This window comes from Bolinopsis microptera, chromosome 4, assembly GCF_026151205.1.
Source record: "Bolinopsis microptera isolate Bmic1 chromosome 4, MBARI_Bmic_1.0, whole genome shotgun sequence".
NCBI lineage: Eukaryota > Metazoa > Ctenophora > Tentaculata > Lobata > Bolinopsidae > Bolinopsis > Bolinopsis microptera.
Window position 1 is genome coordinate 3,010,018 of NC_087075.1, and position 23,338 is coordinate 3,033,355.

Sequence of the window (23,338 nt, forward strand, 5' to 3'; positions counted from 1 at the left end):
CTCTCTCTCTCTCTCTCTCTCTCTCTCTCTCTCTCTCTCTCTCTCTCTCTCTCTCTCTCTCTCTCTCTCTCTCTCTCTCTCTCTCTCTCTCTCTCTCTCTCTCTCTCTCTCTCTCTCTCTCTCTCTCTCTCTCTACTATTCTGCTTAGTTATACTAGGCACCGTGAAGTACCCTGGAGCACCTAGAGGAACCCGGACCACTGTGATGTACCCTGGAGCACCCTGGAGCACCATCTAGGTGCGATCTTTACTCGGACGTGGGCGCCATTGTTAAACAAATGGGGTCCAAATTTTTCGTCTGCTACCGGCATCTCACCCTCGTATTATTCAACAGCCTAGGTTCACATAAACGAGTCTAACAAAACCTGTCCGTTCTCTTATCCTTCGAGTCCAGCCTCGCAGCTAGTGGCCTACTTTTACATTTTGAAGCATGATCCCAGTGGCATAAAGTGGTTTTCATTCTATAGCACAGTTAATTCAAATTTAAAACATAACAATAATATTAAATATAAGCTTTAAAGTTATCTTACCACTGGCTGTTTTGTCAGAGTTTGGTGTTAATCCTACTTCACATGCCTCACAGCTTGTCATAACATCATTCCGCTATGTTCCTTCTCCACACGGCTCTGGAATTATAACGTTATAACTTGCAAAGCGTTGTGGGAGATAAGAAAATCGTTATAATATAAGTACAGTTCAGATGTGTTACAATAACCTGTGTTTACTTAGCTAGTTTATTTTTACCAGGCTAGATAAGAATATTATGATCGTTGTTAACTTCATTTTTCCATTATATGTACTGTGTACATTCAGCATATCAGCCTGTATCATAAACTGAAGCTCTGGAGCTCTGGGAAAGTTTTAACAATACTTTTAGTGAATAATCTACTTTATCAATCTAAATACGTTGTAATCACTGTCGAGATGATTTCCACTTTATTAAAAAAAAAAATTCCCCCCAAAATTTTGGTGGTAATAAAAATTTTTGGTTCCCCCCCACCCCCCCCCCCCTTTAACCATGTTTCATATAAACTACAATATCTGGTTATTGATAAAATAAAATGGTTAGGTCGTGAATTTTAGTAGAGTTGTAGAGTGGATATGCATCCTCCAGGTCACCAAAAGGGATCAAGCCCTTGAACGTTACAAAAAAAAACGAGCAGTTTCCGGGGGTCCCTGGATTTTTTCATGCTAGTTACAAAAAGATAAGTGAAAAGTTTATGAGTAGTAACCAAAGTACAGTGATGCGATAATTTTGTAGATATGGGATTAAGCCACGTTTGGGATTGTATTTAACCAAACAACGATGGAGTGTTTTTACATCTAAAGATAAGCTACTCATTGTACTCTAATTGCAATACCAAAGATAACAAGGTAAGAAATTGCAAGTAACTTACCAAGAAACTGGTAATATTAGTAGGAGTGGAGATTTAATAAGCTGTATCAATTTAGCAGTATTTGGAGGTGGGTTTCCAAAATACAGGTGGTAAAACAGAGTAACATAACAAGGACGAAATAATAGTACATAAAAGCAAGACATATGAGATGTGGTTTGAATAGTTTTGAACGGTGTGGAGTGTATAATGACTTCTTTGTTCTCTTCTTGTTTGAGTGGCTATTATTAAAAGTAGCCAATACGTTTTTATATGTTTCCTGACTCAATCATGTGAAATCTAACAAATTTTTAAAACACCGACTGTGGAGCCAAATAATTCCTTTACGGTGTGTCATTTGGTACTTGTATTATTGTCCGTGTCAGTTTTGGTATGCGTGATAACGCCACGTCCCTGATATAGTTATACTATCATAATCATTATGTGATATAATCACGTAACCGTGTAGAATTCATTTTCATCTATTTTAAACTGGAAACAAACAGACTTCTGAGCATATAATTTACACCACTTGACACAAACCCACCAAGTATTGAAAACACGGAAACATTGACTATCAAAAATGAGAAAAACATACTAAAATGAAGGTCCAATAAGTTAATAAAAATACTGACATGCAACTCAACTAATAAAACAATAGCTTATCAAGTCTATTCAAATCTGTGAAATTAAGCACACTCCTATTCTCAGCGGATTAACTTAAAATCAATACTTTTAACAAACTAAGTTTTCTTTTTCTTAGGTTTCTTAGGATGATCCAATTTCCACTGTTTAATATGTTCCTCATCACAGAATGTTCCTATCTTTTTGTAAGTTTCCATGAACTCTCTCTGATAGATATCTTTAACATAGTGAGATAGGGTGAGTTTGGGATCCGCACAGTTGGAATGGGGACTGAATGCTCTGAAGGCCCCGTTAAGGGCCACCGGATCTATCTGGAATGTGGGGTTAGGTATTTGGGGCATTTTAGTAATTTAGAATTAGGGAATGTGGTAGATTTTAAAGATGAAAGGTAATATGTAGTATTCCCATATTTATTTAGCGAATTGTTAATAATTTATATAAGGAATTCAATCTTCTGAATTTTTATTTACGAAATAATATCATGTCGAATATATATCAAGACTCAGGTCTTTAGTCACTCCACTAGTCATGTGACATAATGACACGTATTTTGACTCCACATTATGTTGCTGTAATGTACATATTGTACGCGAGCATGACCATTAGTCATTACGCTCTATAAGTGCTTAATGTATATATATATATATATAAGTGCTTAATGTATAAGCCCGACACTTCAATTTTAAGATGTTTCAACATTATTGTCGGACAGCCTCTTTTAACGAGCGGCTTAATCGTTATTTTGAAGTATTGAACCAATTAAAGAACTGTGATCTAGAAAATTCTGCTCGTAATTATATTTAGTAATATTATCAGAAATAAAAACATGCCTTACCTATATAATATCATAAATCATAATGTAATTCTATAATCTAAAAACGTAACATGATTAATTAACAGTAGCTACATCAACTGTATATTAAATTCACTATTGTGACGTTACATTAGAACTATATAACGTTGCATTTATCTTCAATCTGTTTACCGTAAAATTTCTACATTAATGTATAATCACTATTTATTGCATATTTAAGATGTTACCCCGTATCAACAATTACAACAAGTACTTAGTACAACCATACAACCTATATAATCAAACATTAATCTATAATCATAAGAAGAAGTAATCCGCTACTTAAATAAAGAGACAAATCTTCAAATTACAAGACCCAAACACAATAATGACTCTTTAGTTAACTTTAGATAGCTCTTCAGTAAATATTTTTAATTATAAATGAAATCTTACATGAACTGGTATTGATGAGTAATGCTCTCCCAGGATATTACAGAACTAAACTCTGACAGCTTCTTAATCGACCCCACTACAACTCACATTGGTTGATTCTCCATCAAAAACATGGATGATAAAATTAAACAAAGAGTACAACTTAATAAGAAAAAATAACCAAATTAAACAACTTAAACCAGGTCACTGTTTATGATCAAAAACCCATTTTTCATTACAAAACCTCCCCATGGACTTATGAAACTCCATGTAAGTTCGCTGGTTAGACTCTTTAACGTAGTGTAAAAGGGTCGACTGGTCGTTGTAACAGAACTTGTGAGGGCTGAAGGCACGGAAATAGGGCACAAGTTGGACTGGGTCTATCTGAAAGTCAGCGCAGGATTAGCACCAGTGCAATATTAGCACGTGCTCGGTGTAAATAGCACGTGATCCTTGGCGAATAACACGTGATCCTTGGCAAATAGCACATGTAAAATGGGAAATCATGCAGTTTGGTGATCAGCGGGCTCATGCAATTTTTAAGGGCTGTTTTGAGTTAATTAAATCACAGGACACCCCGGATAAGTGAGCCAAAATGGAGCGATTTTAGGCAATATGATAATACACGCTATAATATAATCATATTCATAGTGTTAGCATCTATTAGTTGGATAATATCCGGTTGTTAGCATCTATTAGGATAGAGATTATAGGCACAGAGGCGAAACCACAATGATGTGTCATCAAATATTGGGAATATTTGGGATTATATATCAATATAACAATCTCACTTAATGTCATAACAGATTGATTACTGAGGACGCAATGACTATTAATATCAATAATAGCTATGTCTTTTGTTCGAAATGTACGTAATGTAGAACACCTAGAGCTTACAGTACAACTTTTCAATTATATCACACGAGAGTTTAGATCGTATTGTTACATAGACAATAAACATCAAATTATATGAAACCTCATCAAATACAAAATATATAACTTAATAGAAAAAATTAGGTAAACTGAGATATTTATTAAAGTTGGATTAAGTTATGTCATTAATTCTTAATGTTTCATGGCACACTGTCATCATTAACTCAGATAATTTACGATTTATCGTCTTCAATAACACAGAGAATAATACAGAAGTCACGTACATGTACTGTGTACACTGTACAAGTACATGTACTGTGTACAAGTACGTAATATGTACAAGTACATGTACTGTGTACAAGTACGTGATATGTACAAGTACATGATATGTACAAGTATATGATAGTACATCATGATGTTAAGTAGTAGTACATGATATGTACATAATAATGTAAAGTACAAGTTATGTACAAATCTGTACATTGTAGAATGTAGATATATGTTGTCCCGTTACGAAGAAGACTTAAAAGCAGAGACTCTGTACAATGTTTCTAGGTAGACATGAGATTCATCTTCAAAAGTTATGATCCAATTTGATTGTTTTCATATTTAACGACAAATATAATTTATGAGAAGAATAAAAAAGAAAACCCACGAAATTAGATAAAATTAGAGCTGATCTTGCATAAAACGGAGATGGATAAATTATAATAATTATGTAAATATGTAATACAATATTACGATGTTAACAGTGAAATTTTTAAGAGAAAGTGTACGGTAAATAGGCAGAAATCGAACAGAAACTGTTGCTAAAATAAAAAATAAATAAAATAATTATTGCTTGCTAGTAGCGAGTTGTTTTAAACCAAATATTGTAAAATGATTATTAACATTTGGTTAATTCGTTTAAAAACAACAAAACAAAATCAGTTAAATTATTATTATTTTAAACAGATTGGCAGCCAGCTGCACATGCTTCAATCGTAATTGTTATCATAGTATTCAGTAACAAGAGAGTGCAGTTACTAAAGTAACTAAAGTTACAAGAAGTGTAGTTAATAAAGTAACTAAAGCTGCAAGAATACAGTAACAAAAAGGACCACATTCTTTACATACCTTAGCATGATAAGCCAGTGTCCCCATAAAAGCATCTTCAACCAGAAAAACAGGTTGGACACCAGAGTAGTGGACATCTAGAAATTTCTGAAATTATTGGGTTATGTTAGAGTTGTAACATTATAATTATGTTGTAATTAATAATTATAAAGTTATGTTAGAGTTGTAGGTCACAAAATCCATAGTTGGCAGTTTGGTCTATGGTGCAATTGTGGAGAGACAGGGCGGGTGTCAGTACATTACATCGGGCGAAGTACGAATTCACATTTACAAGTTATAGTCCTAAATTATTAAATCAAAGTTCTAAACAAGGGATAGTTTTAAAAAAACAACGCCCAAGTCTAATCTTTCCCTAAAACAAAAACTAAAAATTAAAAACTTCATTGCAAATTCCGCCAATATCTCTTGTCATAACTCAAAATACGGAGATAATGCAGGTCAAAGATATTATTCAAATAAAGATTTCTTTTACACAAATCATGCACAATCAGCGAGAATAGATTGCTTTGGGGTCTTCCTCTTCTCCCTGGTAAGTCCAGTGTATTGATGGCAAAAATGAGGGAAGAAAACGCTGGTCCGTCAATAGGACCCCGCAAAACATGTCCTAACATTCTCCACCGACTACGGGCCACTTTTTCTGACAATGGTTCAGCATTGCAGCGTTTATACAAGTTTTTGTTGGAGATGACTCCTGGGTACTTTATATTCAAAATAGTGCGAAGATGTCTGCGGTGAACAACATCTAGTTTTTCAAGGATTATTTTGGGGACGGCCCAACAGGATGAGTTGTACATAAGAACCGATACGACTAAAGCATTATACAGTATTAGACGTTTGTTTAGGGGCAGTTTATCACTCCAGGCCTTCTTGTAATTGTTAAAGGCAGCATATCCCAGGTTTATGCGACGCTGAATATCAGCTTTGCTACACAAGACGGACCCTAGAGTGATACTTTTCCTCCATGCTTCATTCCCCGACACTAATTTTCCATCACTGTCGACTTCACCCGTACTAGCTAAATAAACATGAGTGAAGTCCGTTTTGTCTTCATTGACAAAGAGGTTCCATTTCTCGAGTATAGCTGTTGCCTGGGGCAAAATAGCTCTCAAGTTGTCTTCCTCTTCATCATTGAAGTCAACATCATCAGCATATTCAGTGTCAAGTGGAAGGCCAGCAATAGTAATCGGGGGGATCGGCCTATCTAAACTGATTGTTATAGTCCATCTAAGTTCATTCAAAGCACCAGCCAAGACAAGGGTGAACAGACAGCCGGATAGACAGTCACCTTGGAAAGCTCCAAGGAGACTTAAAAACTCAGCTGAAAGAACTCCATTTACCTTCACCCGTAGCTTTGTGTTGGACAACAACAACCGGACAATCCTCAGCTCATCCTCAGTACAGCCACACAGTTTCAGGAGTTCAAGAATCGTAGTGCGTTTGATCGTGTCAAACGCACTAGACATATCAATGCCCATGCGATGATACTCCCATTTCTTCCTTTGGACAACTGACAGTAGAACTCGCTGACACCAAACAATATCAGCACAAGAACGAGCGCGTTTGTATGCACACTGCCATGGACCAGTGAAGGCGTTCACTTTTTCTTCTATCCTTTTAAGAGTAGCCATAGACAGAATTTTTCTGGCTGCATTGGACAAGGTGAGTGGACGTAAATTCTTCAGAGGACCAATAGGTTTTTTTGGCTTCTGTAAGGGTGTTATAGTAGCCTCACCAATGGAAATGGGGAAAGTATGTGTCTCGAAACAACTGTTTATGATTCCAGCATAATGTTCATGGACTGTACTATTAGAGTACTTAATTAGCTCGTTGGGTATTCCATCGGGACCATTTGCCCTCCCATTTTTCAAGCTAGAGGTGGCTGCATGTATTTCAACTCCAGTAAAAGGTACATTGAGAGCACGTGGTAGACCCTCAAAAGGCTCGAGAGGTTGCTCATTGCGAGTCAGCTGTTTTTCGAGATAGTCTCTAACAACAGAAGCTTTCATGTCGTCAGATGCAATCAAACAGCCATTTTCATCATGAACACCAATCGAGTTATTAGGTGGTTTACTTTTCTGAAGATGTCTTACTGCTTCAAACATTTTCCTTGAATCGTTTGTGTTAGTAATATCACTATAGGTCTGATCAGCTTGAGCAGACCTCACTTCAACTAATCTTTTCTGGATACTATTAGTGAGGTGGTTGATGGATGACCTCAATGTAGTTCGATCAAGAGATTGATTATTGTTAAGTAGCTGTCGGAGATCGTGACGCTTTTCAACAAGCTCTTTGAGAGTGTCATCACTGCTGTGATGTTTCAAGCGAGCTTTAGGTTTTGGGTCGATGGAAACATTGGCAGCATCACGAATATGAGACATAAGATTTTGAAGGTCGGCATTTGGATCGTTGCTGGTCACAAAATTTGAGAACTTGCCTTCAAGGGCCAAGTGATATTTATGTTGCATATCTTTGTTGCTTACAAGTTCTGATATATTATAAGAAGGAACACGACGTTGTTTAGGTTTGAAACAAAGATGAATGTTGCTGAAATTGATGCGAGCAATGACAAGTCTATGATCTGAAAATGTTTTAGTACCAGCATAAGTTCTTGATTGAGTCAAAAGACACTTAGATCTATTTCGGCATAGTATGTAATCTATTTGAGAGTATACAGGCAGTGTCTTCTTACTGTACCGACCAGCCGACCAATCCTTCCGCCAACCAGTAAATGATGTAACACGTCTGCTAGGTTGTATAAAACTAGTGTTCACAGCAAACAGATTATTTTCTGAGATAAAATCCAGTAATCTAGAACCATTTTCGTTCCTTATTCCCATTCCGTATTTCCCCATATATCTACCAAAACCCTGTTCAATATCAGAAGGGGATAATTTACCCAGTTTTGAATTAAAGTCACCCAGAAATTGCAACTCCACATTAGAGGGTACATTCTTGGCCTCTCTTAGCTGCCCATAAAAGTTATCCTAAATAGTCCTAAATAGTTAATAATAATAGTTAATAGTTCTATGTTTACAGTATGCACTGAAGGGGTATCCTAGGAAGTTTCTTGAACTTTTAACAGGTACACCTCCTCATTTAACCCTCAATTAAGTTTCCTATCTTTCGGCTGAGTCGACCGAGGAGATCGATTTTACACGATTTTTTACACGATTAGAAAATTTATTTGTTATACTGGAATAATAACAATTTTAAAATATAAAATAAATCACTTCCCTCTGAAGTAGAACAGATGATGGGAGAGCTTCAAACATGGCGATGGAGGGAAGCGGTGTCTCACCGCTGGGAGGTAAATTAATACCCGTATCGCGATGGTAAAATTTTATGATATGAGATCTCAAGTAAAAAATAACACAAAAAATAAAAAGTGAATGTTGTCAGTGTAGTGAAATCGGAGGCAACATTAATAAAGACGTATACACTTAAACCGTTACAATTATAGTCCCTATCTTGTTTTAAATACTCACAATAAAATACACACAAAAAAACACACAAACGTCCCCAAAACATTAACTTCAATTTATATTTCCCTAGTTGAAATTAACTTATTTTATGAAATTGATACATTCGAGAAGATATCGTGATTACATGGTAGCCATCCATGATCCCCATTTAGCCCTAGGTTTTGTATATGAAGCAAATGGTTCTTAAATCTCTTTTTAAATAGTGAAATTGACAAAATATGATACGGTACATCATGATCAAGGAGATAATTTAAAATTTTGGATGCATTAAAAACAAAATTACTATTCTTGGTCTTAGACATTGAGAATTTAGGATCGCATAGATCCAATGGATCCTTAGCTACTCCCTAAAGCCGTGTGATATATTATCCGGTAAAAGGAGGTTCCTGTAGCACCGTGGTGTGGTTTACGTATTTAACAATATCACAACTTGTTAAACAACAAAATAACAATATCACGCTTCAGCGAGGAAACATTTGATGTTTGCACTGTGTATTATATGTAATACTGTTAACGAAATACTTGGTGAAACCTTACTCAAGTTCCTCTGTCAATTCGACCATGTTATATATAATAATATATATATATAATAATGCATAATTTGCATATTTGTTATAACTTTATATCAAACAGGATCTTGTAAGATATCTTCTTAGTTTTATTTGCACAGACAGATCTTAATCTGTAAGTGCTTTCTACAACAGACTTATAAAGAATGACATTGCTAGTAACCTACATTAGCTGCGCCAGCATTACTTTTCTACATAACGTATTATAATACATTATACGTTAATGTTAACAACTATCCAACTTCTTACACATTTCCCGCTGCTACAAAATGTAAAAGTGCAGTGTAGACTGTAGTACACAGTTGTACGTTAAGGACCAGTAAAAGTAGTGTTGCAGTACAGTGTCCTACATGTCCTACATGTTCCCTGTGCATTGTAGTAAAAGTAGTGTTGCAGTACAATGTCCTACATGTTCTACATATCCTACATGTTCTACAATCTACATGTCCTACTGTTCTATTCCCTGTGCATTGTAGTAAAAGTAGTGTTGTAGGCTACACTTACTCTCAATCAGTACAGTGTTCTATGTGGTGAGTGTAATACTACGTGGTGGGGAGGGACTGCACTTTAACACTGTGGATATACGTGTAAAAGTTCGGGGTAGTAACATGGGACTAGGTGAGGTGAAGTGGTGAGGGAATTTCTGAGGCATTTTTAGGAGGGGTGTTTTAAGATGTTATACTGGGAAACAAGACTTGCGGTAGTGCAATGTGGCTAATGGGCAATTCCACCGTGACGGACACCACGATTTTGCTGTTTTTTAAAGTTCAAACGAATGTTATACTCGAGATGTTGTTTATTTATCAGCTCCAACTGTTTATTAGTCCACATTTAACCTTGCTACAGGTTGTGTGAAAATTTCAGACCCCTACCATTATTACTTTCTGAGATAGCACCCCTGTGACGGACGTGACGTAAATATGACACTTTTTTTGGGTGTCTACTCAGATGGTACCCAAATTTATCTCAAAAAGTTATCTATTGTATCTAATTTGGAATTACAATGATAGAAGAAGGTTTAGGGATTTCTGAGATGCCATTTTCTTGGAGATTGCTCAATTTTTGTTTGCGTTGCGCCATTTTCAAATTGTGACAGACGTGACTGTGACGGACACACGTTTTTTTTCAATTTTTCCAAAACTTCCACTTGACACTTTTATCTTGTTCAGTGACATCTACTCTGTATTCATGCCAATTTTTAGGCCTCAAATACCCCCAAGAGGTCTGCAATAGCCAAAATCGTCCATTTTGGGCATACGCTAGGGTATCAGTCTGGGGGCATCAATTATTTCTCTACTTGAACAAATTTACAACTCTGGTAAAACATTCATCACTGTTCAACGCATCATACTGTTGAGACCATCTCCTAAAAGTTTCATTACTTTAGTGTTTAAAATGTGGAAGATATTAAATTTTTACTTCAAAAATATGCGAAAATAGGGTTAAGTCCATTTTTTGTGCCTTTTACCTTTGAAAAAGTTGTAAGCAAATAAAATGGCAATAACTCAGTAAATTTAATTATTGAATTGCATATGATGTTATTTGATAGTCTAGTCAACATAGTCAACACAATCCAACCTTATTTGACTTCTATTTGTCTTGGTTTTAGTCAAAATAATGGAAATATGGATAAAAACGGCTAAAAGTGAGCCGTATGCCCATATATGGGCATATACAAAAGTATACATAACTCGGTCATTTTCTGTCCAATTTTTGATTTGACGACATAGTTTTGTTGAGGACGGCCTCAGCTTTAAGAAAAATGCCTTTAAAGTTTGTTTAAAGATTTTTTGGAGCATTTTCAAAAAAATGTGACGGACGCGACAAGTTGGGACCCCCCTTACAAAAATTTTTTCTTAAAAGATACAAGCCTGATAATTTCTACGGTACTCCCTTACCTTCAGAAGAGATAGGTTACAGTGGTTTTTTGAATATAAATAGCACTATGTGGCTCTGAAAAAACTTTTTTGCTTAATTTTGTGACGGACGTGACACCATCTTTGTGGAAATTTTTTAGAAAAAGTATTTGAGTAACGGTTTTGAAACTTTGCATAGCTCTCATTCTTATGCATATGCCTAAGTGTATGGAATTTCATAGAGAAATATTGCTGCATACCCAAACTATGGCCCTTTGAAAATTTGAACGATTTTTTTCATTTCCGAGTAGTGTTCCTTTGAATGAGAAAAATCAAAAGTTAACGCAATATGAAACAAAAAACATTTGTTGACCTGTAAGGTTAAGAGTCTAATGAACATATTTTAACCAAAATTAGGTGCCTATCTTAACATTTTTCATTTTCACCAAGTGGAACCTTACCGTGGAATTGCCCTAATGACCATGAACATTTGATAATCTCGTGAGTCGTGAGATTGCTAAATAACTGTGTATGCATTGTATTGCTAAAACTAGGTTAGAGTAAGTAAAAAAAGTAAGTAAAAAAAGTAAGTATAAAAGTAAGTAAAAAAAGTAAATGCTCACATGAATAGCTTGACTGTTGAGAGTGTAGCCGCCGCCAGAACAGTAGGGAGAGAACTTATCAGGGGCCCACTCTTCAGGCTTCACTTCATACCTGAACAAAAGGGTAGTGTCAAACCCAGCCGTAATAATATAGTATAATAGTAGTAATATAATGTTAATACATAATATACTATAAAGATTAAATAAGGAGTTTGTACATTTTTAATGTTTAATCATTTACCTCATAAACAATAAACATGTGATCTTAACTGTCTATAGTAAGTGTAATTTTCAGCTCTGTAAATCAGTCTACGATAATTTAATTGGTTTCATGATAATTACAACAAGACAAATCTATTAAATTTGCTGAGGTGATATCCAGTTCATAGCTCTGTCGAAAGCCGAAGTAAGTCGAGTTTTCACAAGTGGGTCACCTCCTGATACCTCCTTGTGACGTCACACAAATAACGTACTGGGCGCTCACATTCAGATAAGTGATTAGACAAGGTAAATACCATTATTTGTGATCATTACACGGGAAAATAGAGGCTTTTTCTTGTGCAAGACGACTAAGCAAAGTGTTAACACACAAAAACAGGCGGTCTGGAAATTGCAACCAAGTTCAAACTCAAATCGAAAACATATTTCTTCAGGTCAGAACGAAGATGATAATTTAAATGCTGCAGTGCTGTAAGAGGCAGTGCTTTAATATATTTCACAGAAATAACTAAATAATATATTTCACAGAAATAATATATTTCACAGAAATAATATATTTCACAGAAATAAGACAATAAATAAGACAATAAATAGCCCTTACCGGCCATGTCTAAATACAGGCATGCCCCCGAATCTGACACCTCCAAAAAAGGGCACTGAGAGATCTTGCTGTTTCATCAGTTCGTGGTACTTGGACATGTTTATTATTGTGTCGTCATCACACTTTACCATTGTGTCGAAATCATATCTGCCGAGTAAAAATATCGTGTTCAATATAATGATAATAAATCATGCTGAGATATTCCTGAAATATATGTACCGTGGTGTACAATCCACAATCATGTCATATATTATCAAAATACATAATATTATTATTATGTGAAATATTTGGATTAGCGCACATGAGATTTTGTTATCATCTCAGATTTCAAAATCATTACTAAAATCGATTCAATCATAGACATATTCAGCAAACCTATTAACAGCCCATTCGATGAGCCACAAACTTTTAAAAACTAAATTCTTGTAAGAGTCCTCAAAATTTCCGATTAGAATGTCACCAAATTCTTTGGCCTCTTGCAGCACTGCAGCATTTACATTCGCATCTTCATTCTGGCCTGAAGAGGATGGGAATTATCTAACTTATTACACACAAAACGTTGTTTTCTAGATTTCAACCAATATGGAATTCTCCACAACTTAACTCAAAGTACAACAATAAGCTGTTCCTAACCAACAACGAAGAAGTGTTTCCAGTTGATAGGTTTGCCCTCAGAGTCCGTCCAGTTATAGGCCCAGTACCCTTCATCTCTAATGAGAGCCCTTATTTCTTTTTTACCGGGGGCAGTTATTACTAAAACTAAATACTGTACATACTCCTTCCTGATAGCAGGGATTAATGTTAATGAACGATTCCTGCACAATTTAAAATAATTATATATTACTTTAGTTTACTATACATTTCATGAAGTTTCAAGATGTTGTGAAAGATAACTATGGTCGGATGAGAACTATTTGTAGATGAATTGCGCACATGGCTATAAGTATAACATGTATAAACTTAACATATTGTATAAACTTATATTTCGTTTTACTTACTGAGTGACCATATCAGCGATTATATTTCTGACCTCTGCGGCACCATCTGAATCTGGCTCAGATATTATAGCAGACGGTGAACCCTTATATTTGTTCCTTAAATTCCTGAAAACAATCAAGAGTAAGCCGTGGCACTATTGGGTGTCGAACAATGATGAACAACACTGCAGTTCTAACAAATTGTTTGAATAAATTTTCAAAATCAGTCTTGTTATTAATTACAAACCTTATAAACAATTGTAGTTTAGTGCGGGGTAAAAATAAGTAGTATCTGAGTTTGTTGAAAGTCTGGGCAAATGAGGATGATCTGTTCTCGTGGACAGCCCCCTCTGCTTGCAGGTAGAGAGTCTGTGAATAATGATTAATGGTAGGTTAGTAGCTAACTAATTGGTTTTACATTGCAGAAAACTGTGCTCTGATTGGTACAGGGATGCTCAGAAATTTTAATTCTATCACTTTTTCTTTCACAATTTAACAATTGGTGCAGAAACAATATAAATAGTGCATCATTCAATATTTGAATCAACTGTCATGTATGTATTAAGTACTTTAACGGGGGGTGGGGGGGGGGGGGGGAGGGGGGTAATGACTACCAATGGAGACTTTTGGGGACTAATGGGGACTAAAAATCATGGGGACTAGAGGTCAACTCGTTGACGTAATTCACCATTTGTCCCCATAAGTCCCCAGAATTTTTGACAGTTATTTATGGTTTTCAAGTTAGTTTAATAACGATACGATCGAGATGTTTTGTCCAAGATAAGAGTAGGATAAATCTAAATGGGGACTAATGGAGACTTTTGGGGACTAATGGGGACTAAAAATCATCTAAATGGGGACTAATGGAGACTTTTGGGGACTAATGGGGACTAAAAATCATGGGGACTCGGGGTAAAATCGTTGACGTAATTCCCCAAGTCCCCAAAAGTAGTCATTACCCCCCCCCCCCCCCCCCCCCCCCCCCCACTTTAACACTAACCTGGACTATCATGATTGAGACTAAAGCACAGAGTCCTATAAAAAGGAGAAAGAGAACTCTCATTAATCTCATGACTAGAATCTTTTTAAATATAGGGAGGGGGTATAAGGTAAAGCCCTTCAATGTGCAATCAATCTCTCATAGTCTTTCGTCAGAATATTGTATATGTCATAATATTTACATCTGAAGTTAGATAGTTTTAGTGTGGTCATGGTACAGTAAAACCCTGATTTAAGAAGTAGTTTGGAAGAAAGGAAACATCCGCAATGAATCAGGGTCCACAGGTAAATCAGGGTTTTACTGTATGAAGAAATGTGTAGCTAAAATAGTTTCAGAAGCAAAATCGATCAAAGACATAACCCTAACAATAATTACACATTGTTTTTCAATTAGCACAAAAACATCTTTGATTTCTCTATTGCACATGAATTTGCTGCAATGTAAATTCGTGAAAACTATATAATTTATAAAATCGAGAAAAGTACATTTTCAACTTTTTCCAGTGATGACCGTGGTTTAAATATTAATCCATTGATAGAATGGATAAAAGAGCACGACAGCTACCACACTTCATGTTAAAAAGTTAAATACATTTTTTTTTAAAGTGTGTCCAACAGTATATTATATAGTTATATACAATAAAGTAATTCAAGTGTTGCAATTGGCAGAGCACAATTATTGTGCTGCCGTTCCCTGAGAGAAGGCAGTAAGTCCATTTTTCGAAATTTTGAGATATTGGTATCAAAATTTTCAGGAGAAGATTCTCTACAACTTAAGCTATGAATCACGTTATAAAAATACTGTTTTAGCTGTCACGAAAGGCAGTAAGTCACACAAAACTTGACAATTTAGCACGTTATCCCAAAACCTTCCCTGATGATGATGATGAAAATCTTAAAATAACTGGCTACAATGAGCATTTTATTAACAATAAATAGTAAAGATCAAAACTTCAATTTCCAAAAGACTAATAATTTTAAATACCTACCTAACAAAATTACACCCCGTTAAAACGTTATAAAACATCAGTAATTTAGTACAAAATTAAAGATCTTAACAATTTCTACACTTCAAAATACTAGAATAAATGTTCATAGAACAGAATATTTGACTTTACCAGTCATTTGACGTTTCAAAGTGAAACTGAGGTTAAAGATGCAGTTACAAAAGGCCACTGGTTCTCAATGGTTACTGAAACAAACTTTTTCCAAAATAAAAGTTTTAAAGCAGTCCGTATATCTGCTTTTCTTTGAACTAAACAGCTCAAATAGAAAAACTCATTCCCCTGTTATTAAAACAATATTTAATTTAAAGGTGTTTGTTTTCAAATAAGCAAAGTCCAATAACACTTTACTACACTTCAATATACTTGGTATTTCATTCTTTATCATAGTAGTAGCAAAATTAGCAAAATTAGATGCTATAATAAACCCTTATCTTTTCGAAAGATTAATCTTTCGCTTAAGATGTAGCCCCTCGCTTTCTACAATTTCAACACACACACTTATAAACATTTCGTCCCTTGAACAGTTCAGTATGATGGAGCCCTGCTCAGCTGCTAGATCGACCATGGACCTACCGCTGTTACACAGGGTGATGATTCGTTCAGCTTGACCTCGTAGATTCGCGTCCACAAGCTCACAACTTGATAGTAGGTGCAGTGCTGTTTGCTCATCCGAGCCACAGATGCATAGCGGAGAGGCCACTGCTCTGTCAACTCGGAAGAGAAACGAGTTCAGTAGATTGTTCTTGTACATGATGAGACTCATAACTAATACTTCCACTTCGCGGCTCACTCCAAAGGGGATAGGAAGGGGGTTGCAGGAGACTCTTGGAATTTCAGACCATCCTTCCGTCAGTAGTAGGTTTTGTAAGCTCTCTTGCCAAAGAAGCTCTGTGAATTGCTGCATCATTCCTTTAGTGTACTTATAAATCTTTTTGGGTAGTAACAGAACTTGTTCTAGATTTCTCTGGGTTAAGTCACAGGTCTGACCTTCAGTGCTGAAATGTTCTACTTTCCATATTAAGAATTTCTGCACGTCTCGGAGATGGAAGAGTACTGTTGGGTTCATTTCATCTAGTTGAGTTCTCACGAAGTCAAAATGAATGTCGTCTGAGTCATGGAGAACCTTAAGGTAATGTTTGATCGAAATTACTCTCCCCATTGTTTGGAGTGGTGGTACACCCAGAATGACTTCAAGAATGGCCCCGTGTACATTGAAAACAGCCCCGACTGCAGCTTTAGACACTCTGTACCACAGTTTGTTTATGTCTGTCATATTTGAATTTTTCATCCATATAATAGATCCATGATTTTTCATCCATATAATAGGTCCATAAACCTTCCCTGAGAAAAGGCAGTAGGTCCATTTGTACAGCCTTCTCTGAGGGAACTTTTTCCGTGAGTGAACTTTTTCCCTGAGAAAAGGCAGTAAGTCCAGATTTATTTGCAGTTTTTATAGTTTTTGGCCTATAACTTCCACAGTTTTAGTTATATCGAAATAATTTGTATGTGGTCGTAATCAGCTCAGCAAGCAAAAAATGTTGGTACTAATAATTCAAAATTTAAAGAAATATTATTTTCAAAATTTTTGAACCTGAACACAAGGGTCCCCCCTTGTGTGAATTATTGAAACATTTTTTGAAAAATTTGTTGCTTTGAATATTGTTCAAATATTTTTTTCCAAATTAATGCATCTGACCGAGCTGAATACGATGCTGTAAAAATTATTCCAAAATATTCAATATTTAAGAAGTTATAGGCATTTTGAGCGAGAAATTATCCATTTTTCATCAATATTACACACTTGCAATGCACAGGAGGCCCACATAAAGTAATCTCAATAAAAATGTACTGTCAAACAATAGTATTTCTCTGGAACCAGTAGAATCATTTGCTCAGTTTATGTCTAATTCGGTATCTGACTCCATATACCTGGAAGAAACCAATGAAGAAGAAATTATAGAGGTGATCAGAGATTTTCAAAATGGTAAGGTGAGTGACATACCTATAGTTGTTGTAAAAAAACCGGCAAAGCTCATTGCTGGTACCTTGGCTAGGCTTTACAACACATGTATACAAAGTGGTACATTCCCAAGTATTTTTAAAACTGGTAAAGTTATTCCTATTTACAAGAAAGACAATAAGGAATGCATTGAAAATTATCGGCCTGTATCAATATTACCTTTATTTGGAAAGATCTTCGAGAAGGTCATTTATAAACGCCTCTATAATTTCTTCACATCTAAAGGTGTACTAACAGACTCACAGTTTGGATTTAGAAAAGGCCATTCTACCACCCATGCTCTACACAAATCTATAGACTCCGTTACTAAGTCTCTGGCAAGCAATAAACATGTCCTAGGGATATTCATTGACTTGAGCAAAGCCTTCGACACCCTTGATCACGATATTCTTTTATGCAAATTAAATTCCTACGGTATTAGGGGCACAGCACTTACCTTACTAAAAAGCTATTTGACAAACAGAAAGCAGTATGTTATGTATAACGATGTACCATCAGAAACAATGAACGTGAAATTTGGAGTACCACAAGGGTCAATTCTAGGGCCGTTACTCTTCCTATTGTATATGAACGATATAGTAAACTGCTTTTCAGACAGTGAGGTGAAATTTGTACTTTATGCTGATGACACTAATATCTTCATATCAGGACCATCTAGAGAAGCAACATACAAAAAAGCCAACTTAGTACTTAAACATGTCTCGATTTACATGAAATGTAATCTACTTCATATCAACATGTCCAAATGCTGCTACATACATTTTAAACCTGCCTCTGAATATGATGACACCTGTGCACGGACTAGACCATTTGCTATCCTGCTAGATGAATCTAGATCAATATTCATCAATGGTAAGGTTATTACTAAAGTCAAGGATACCAAATTCTTAGGTGTTGTTATAGATAGTAAGCTAAACTGGATTGCCCACATGCACTACATCCGTAAAAAACTGCGATATATGACTGGTGCAATCTGCAGAATTCGGCACTCGATACCTTCTGAACTATATTTGAAAATATATAATGCTCTTTTTGAATCACATCTCAGTTATGGTATAAGTGTTTGGGGTGTTGTCCTCAAAGAACGGTCCAATGATAGTCTTTTCATCACACAGAAGCACTGTATAAGGATCCTTTTTGGCGACCTTGACTCATATTTAGATAAACAATCAACATGTGCACGTACTAGACCATACGGTATGCAAAAACTAGACCGTAAACACTTTGAAAAGGAGCATACAAAACCCATTTTTAATAGATTAAAAATTCTTACGGCTCAAAACTTGGACAAATATCACTGTATTTTAGAATTCTCTAAGATTATCAAGTACCACTGCCCATACTCCCTTTATGAGGCTATCAACATTTCAAACCGTGCAACGAGTCTAATGGTTATTCTCCTAAATAAATCAAATACCTTTTTGTTTAATGCAGCCAAGCTTTGGAACGCTGTTCATAAAAAAATTTTAACTTCAAGCAATTGCTTAGAAACGTCCATTAGCTTGATAAAACTGAGAACCAAAGCACTATTAATACAAGCACAGGCAGCTGACTTAAAAGATACTTGGACTCCAAACAATTTTAAATTGCAGTAATCAAATCTAATTGCAGCGGCGCACACTTACTATTACTATCATGATTGTACTATAGACAGAAAATCTTTCAAATCGATTTTGGGCGCTTTTTAACCATTTGTTGTAATGTTTTTAGATAAGTTAAATATCTAAATTTATAAAAATTTTTATCGGAATGAATTAATTGATATTTAATAATTTATTCGGTAGGTTTATCTGGTATTGATATTGATTATATTGATATTGTTATTATTGAACGAAGCTAACTCTAGACATAGTTAATACTACTTCTTTTAAGAAAGGGACTTGGAGTATAAACGACCAAGTTTGCATAAATTTCCATCCAACCAAGAACTCAGGAGGCAAAGGTGGGTGCGTAAACTTTTGGTCTGCACTCTCCGATCCTGTATCACCCTGGATTCTTCTCGACGTATCTTTGTAAAAGTTATATACCTTCTAGTCAATCTCTTGCTACTCCAAGTCCCCTAAGATATCTGATCTAAAGTTCGTGCTAGTTATATATATATGAAATATATTTTTGTCTGCTTTAATTGATACTAAATAAAATTGTTGTTTTCTTGAAATTGTTGTTTTCTTATGTTCATTAACATAATAATTCCGAATAAAGATTTGGCGGAATGACAGGCTGAGCGCGGCCCAGTAAGTTTGTCCCATTTTCTCAAAATGACATCGATGTGACTTACTGCCTTTTCTCAGGGAACGGAAGAATACAGAGGTAACGGAAATTTTCCACTGCTACCAATATTATATAATATGAAATATCAAAAATCAAATATATACACATCTACTCCATCTAATCATAGGGGCAGGGATGAGGTTATAAGAAACTTCTGAAAGTGGTTTCTCGTATTTGCTGTCCATTTTTTGATTTTTCCCTCTGTACCCTCGTTACGTAGAGCAATGAGTGTGGTTCTTAACATTGCAAATCTTATTCTTGTCCTCACATGTCTTACCACATCGCAATACCTCTCTTTCCTTTTCCTGGCGATGAGGTCTGCTACTCTATTTACAAATCGCTTACATTCTTTGGGCATGCCTCCAAAAGTTAAATAAATTGATCTTTATATTATATAACATTTGTAGCGCAACGCGATTGGTGATGCACTACTGGGCGTCTTACCTGAGGACCCCAGGCTATTATGTTCATTAACATAAATAATAAAGATTTGGCGGAATGACAGGCTGAGCGCGGCCCAGTAACTGGGCGTCGCACATCAAATAACAGGGGATACTCGTAAAATATTTTGTATTTATCCCAAGACTGTCCATGATTCCAACTGGGCACGTGTTATATCATAATAAACCTACAATGTTTCTTGCAACCAAAATACAAATTCTAAACACAAAACAACCAGATTTTATTCAAAGTAAGCAGTTAATAACAATTTATCCTTAATCAACAATAAAACTAATAATATATAAATATTCGGTGATACAATAAGGATTAGTCATAAAATAAATAAAAATTTAGATCCATGAAATGCTATTCTAACTTAATGTTTAGTATTTGATATGTAAACTGATCACTGTTTCATGTGTGACTAATTTGCAATTTATAATTATGGTCAATATCTGGATCATCATCACTTTACTTTCAGATTCTTGCTCATATAATGTTTCCCTCATTTTCAAATTTGTTGCTACATGCTATGAAAGTCAAAGTTTTTATACTTTTGGTATAGCTGTTTTATTATATAATTTATTATATATTTATATCTGGTTCTTTTGTCTTTGGGCTGAGAATTTGTATTTATTGACACGTTTGACCATTGTTAATGATCTGGCCCGGCGCGCGCTACTTCGTAGCACTTGCCGTCGGGCCAACATTTCGAGAAGAAAGCGGCGCGCGCTACTTCGAAGAAATTTAGACGAGTAACATCCGTCAATTCTGCCGTTTTCTCAGAAAAGGCAGTAAGTCCATATTTGCCATCTCGAGATATTGCGACTTTTTCGTTTATGGTTTTTTCTCCGCTTACTTTTTGCGTAAGATCGAAAGTAAACACGTTGAGTTATCAATAATTAGTTAAATTTTAATTTGTCAAAAAAATTAAAGCTTTGAGCCGTCCATAAGCTTAGATATAACCATTTTTATGCCAAATAATCGAACCTATTTTTCATACTGGATGGACTTACTGCCTTTTCTGAGAAAACGTGGACTTACTTCCTTTTCTGAGAAAAATCTCTGTTCAATATTTTTCTGAGAAGGAAGTAAGTCCAAGCTTTTTACTAAATTTTTGAGGTTGGGATCTATGTATTTTGGATTATATTGTAAAATATAAACAATTAGGTAAATCTAAATTGCTCCATATCATATAATAAATGTTTTTGAATAATAGTATGCCCTTATTTAGGCAAACTCGCCAATTTTGAACGATTTCAGTGCATTAAATGATATCTTATCGATATTTTGATGAAAATGAACTTGATCTAAAAGATATACCTAAACTAAACATTCTCTGCGATTATAACAGCTCAATAACTGCTCCAATGTTTATGTTTTGCGACTAAAATACATCCGACGTTTTTGAAAATCGGCCACCAAATTTTTTTTGAGGCCTAAATGAAAATTTTGATCACTTACGTAAGGTTGAAATGTAATCATACATCGATTCTGAAAATTTCAAGCGAAAATATCAATCGGCAGTAAAGTTATGTTCTTTTTGGGAAATCGCTTTCTAAAATTCCGTTTTTAGCATGCTTTTATAGGAAGTAAGTCCAGCTACTTCTTCCTATCACAAATAATTTATCTCAGAAAAGGCAGTAAGTCCACGGAATAACTTCCTTATCTCAGAAAATTTTCAAGATTTTCTCAGAAAAGGCAGTAAGTCCGGACTTACGTCCTTCTCTCAGAAAATAATTGGCCAAAACCGAACATAATGTTTCTCAACAGGGACTTACTTCCTTAGGAATTGCATGCAACAATGTTTCTATACATTAATATGTAGCTCATGTTGTAGAGAATTTTCTACTGAAAATTTTGATACCAATATTGTCATATTTCGAAAATTTGGACTTACTGCCTTTTCTGAGAAAACGGCAGAATTGACACGTTCAAAGTTGGGTATTTTGGTTGACGGATGTTACTCGTCTAAATTTCTTCGAAGTAGCGCGCGCCGGGCCAGATCATCGACAATGGTCAAGTATTTTGGTTCACCTAACCATATTATAGGTTTATATAAGTAGGTATTAGTAGTATTCTATATTATATATAGTAGATTTTATAGTAGCTATAGTAGATTTCTTTCAGGGGAGACAGAGGTGCGAGAAAGAACTTTTTCAATATTATAGATAGTCTAGATTTGAACTTGGAGCCACAAGGCCAAGGGTGATTTTCATTTTATAATGATGTGATTTTCTTTTATGTTATTTTATATAGGGTCATTGTGATATTGTGTGTAAATTATTTGAAAAAACACAGCCGCACATGATGGTTTATTAAAATTAAGCCATACTAGCCATTATTTCAGGATTTCCTCGGGTAAAAATCTAAAAAATTAGTCAAATGTGTCCTTTCTTGGAATAATTTTCTGCAGTTGCATTAAATCAACTCAAAAATAATCGTATCGCGTTTAACTAAACAGGTGATATAATACTCGTAAGATATTTGTTTCAAATTCAACGAGTCCAACTCGGCCCGCGTCTTGGTAGGTTATAACTATATATATAAACCTACAAGATCGCGTTTGCCTAAATAAAAAATGTTTCCTAATTTCCGAGGGCGCGGCGAGAAGTACCCATTTGATATTATATTTGTATTCTTTATCGAATTTTGAATATTGTCACTTCTTGTATGTTTTAGGTTTATAACATACCATGCCAAGAGGCGCGCTAAGTTGGACTTGTCGACGGTCTTGGAACATATTATTTGTCATACGTTGTATGACCCGCCGCGCACGAGTGCGCGGCTCCCCCTTTATCGTTGAAACTCTACTATAGCTATATAGTGAAACGACCGTGGGGGTCACGATGTGATACAACATACTATATATTGATTAATATTTTATATATTTTCGAGCAAATATTTTAAGAGTATCACTCGTTGTGCGTTGACATACGTTGCATAGCCATAACACTTTTCGCACGAAGGCGACTCATATTTAGATAAACAAGCAACCTGCAACATGTGCACGTACTAGACCACTGGGCCTATGGTTCGCTTCTTTCACGTATGCATGATCCC

At 35.4% G+C, this 23,338-nt stretch overlaps 1 protein-coding gene across 2 annotated transcripts; it reads right to left on the minus strand.

Annotated features, from left to right (window-relative positions):
• Positions 1–1,898: 1,898 nt before the first annotated feature.
• Positions 1,899–14,723, minus strand: LOC134814023 (beta-1,3-galactosyltransferase 5-like). 2 transcript variants are annotated; one of them, XM_063821991.1, is made up of 9 exons: positions 14,538–14,723; positions 13,785–13,906; positions 13,559–13,663; positions 13,194–13,342; positions 12,936–13,077; positions 12,561–12,707; positions 11,762–11,852; positions 5,232–5,318; positions 1,899–2,328 (listed from the first exon to the last, which is right to left on the minus strand). In XM_063821991.1, the coding sequence occupies exons 1-9, from the start codon at positions 14,607–14,609 to the stop codon at positions 2,116–2,118; spliced, it is 1,128 nt and encodes a 375-aa protein (XP_063678061.1). In that variant the 5' UTR covers positions 14,610–14,723; the 3' UTR covers positions 1,899–2,115. The 2 variants fall into 2 exon arrangements, with proteins under 2 accessions (XP_063678061.1, XP_063678062.1); XM_063821992.1 differs by lacking the exon at positions 1,899–2,328 and adding an exon at positions 3,062–3,626.
• Between the last annotated feature and the right edge of the window lie 8,615 nt (positions 14,724–23,338).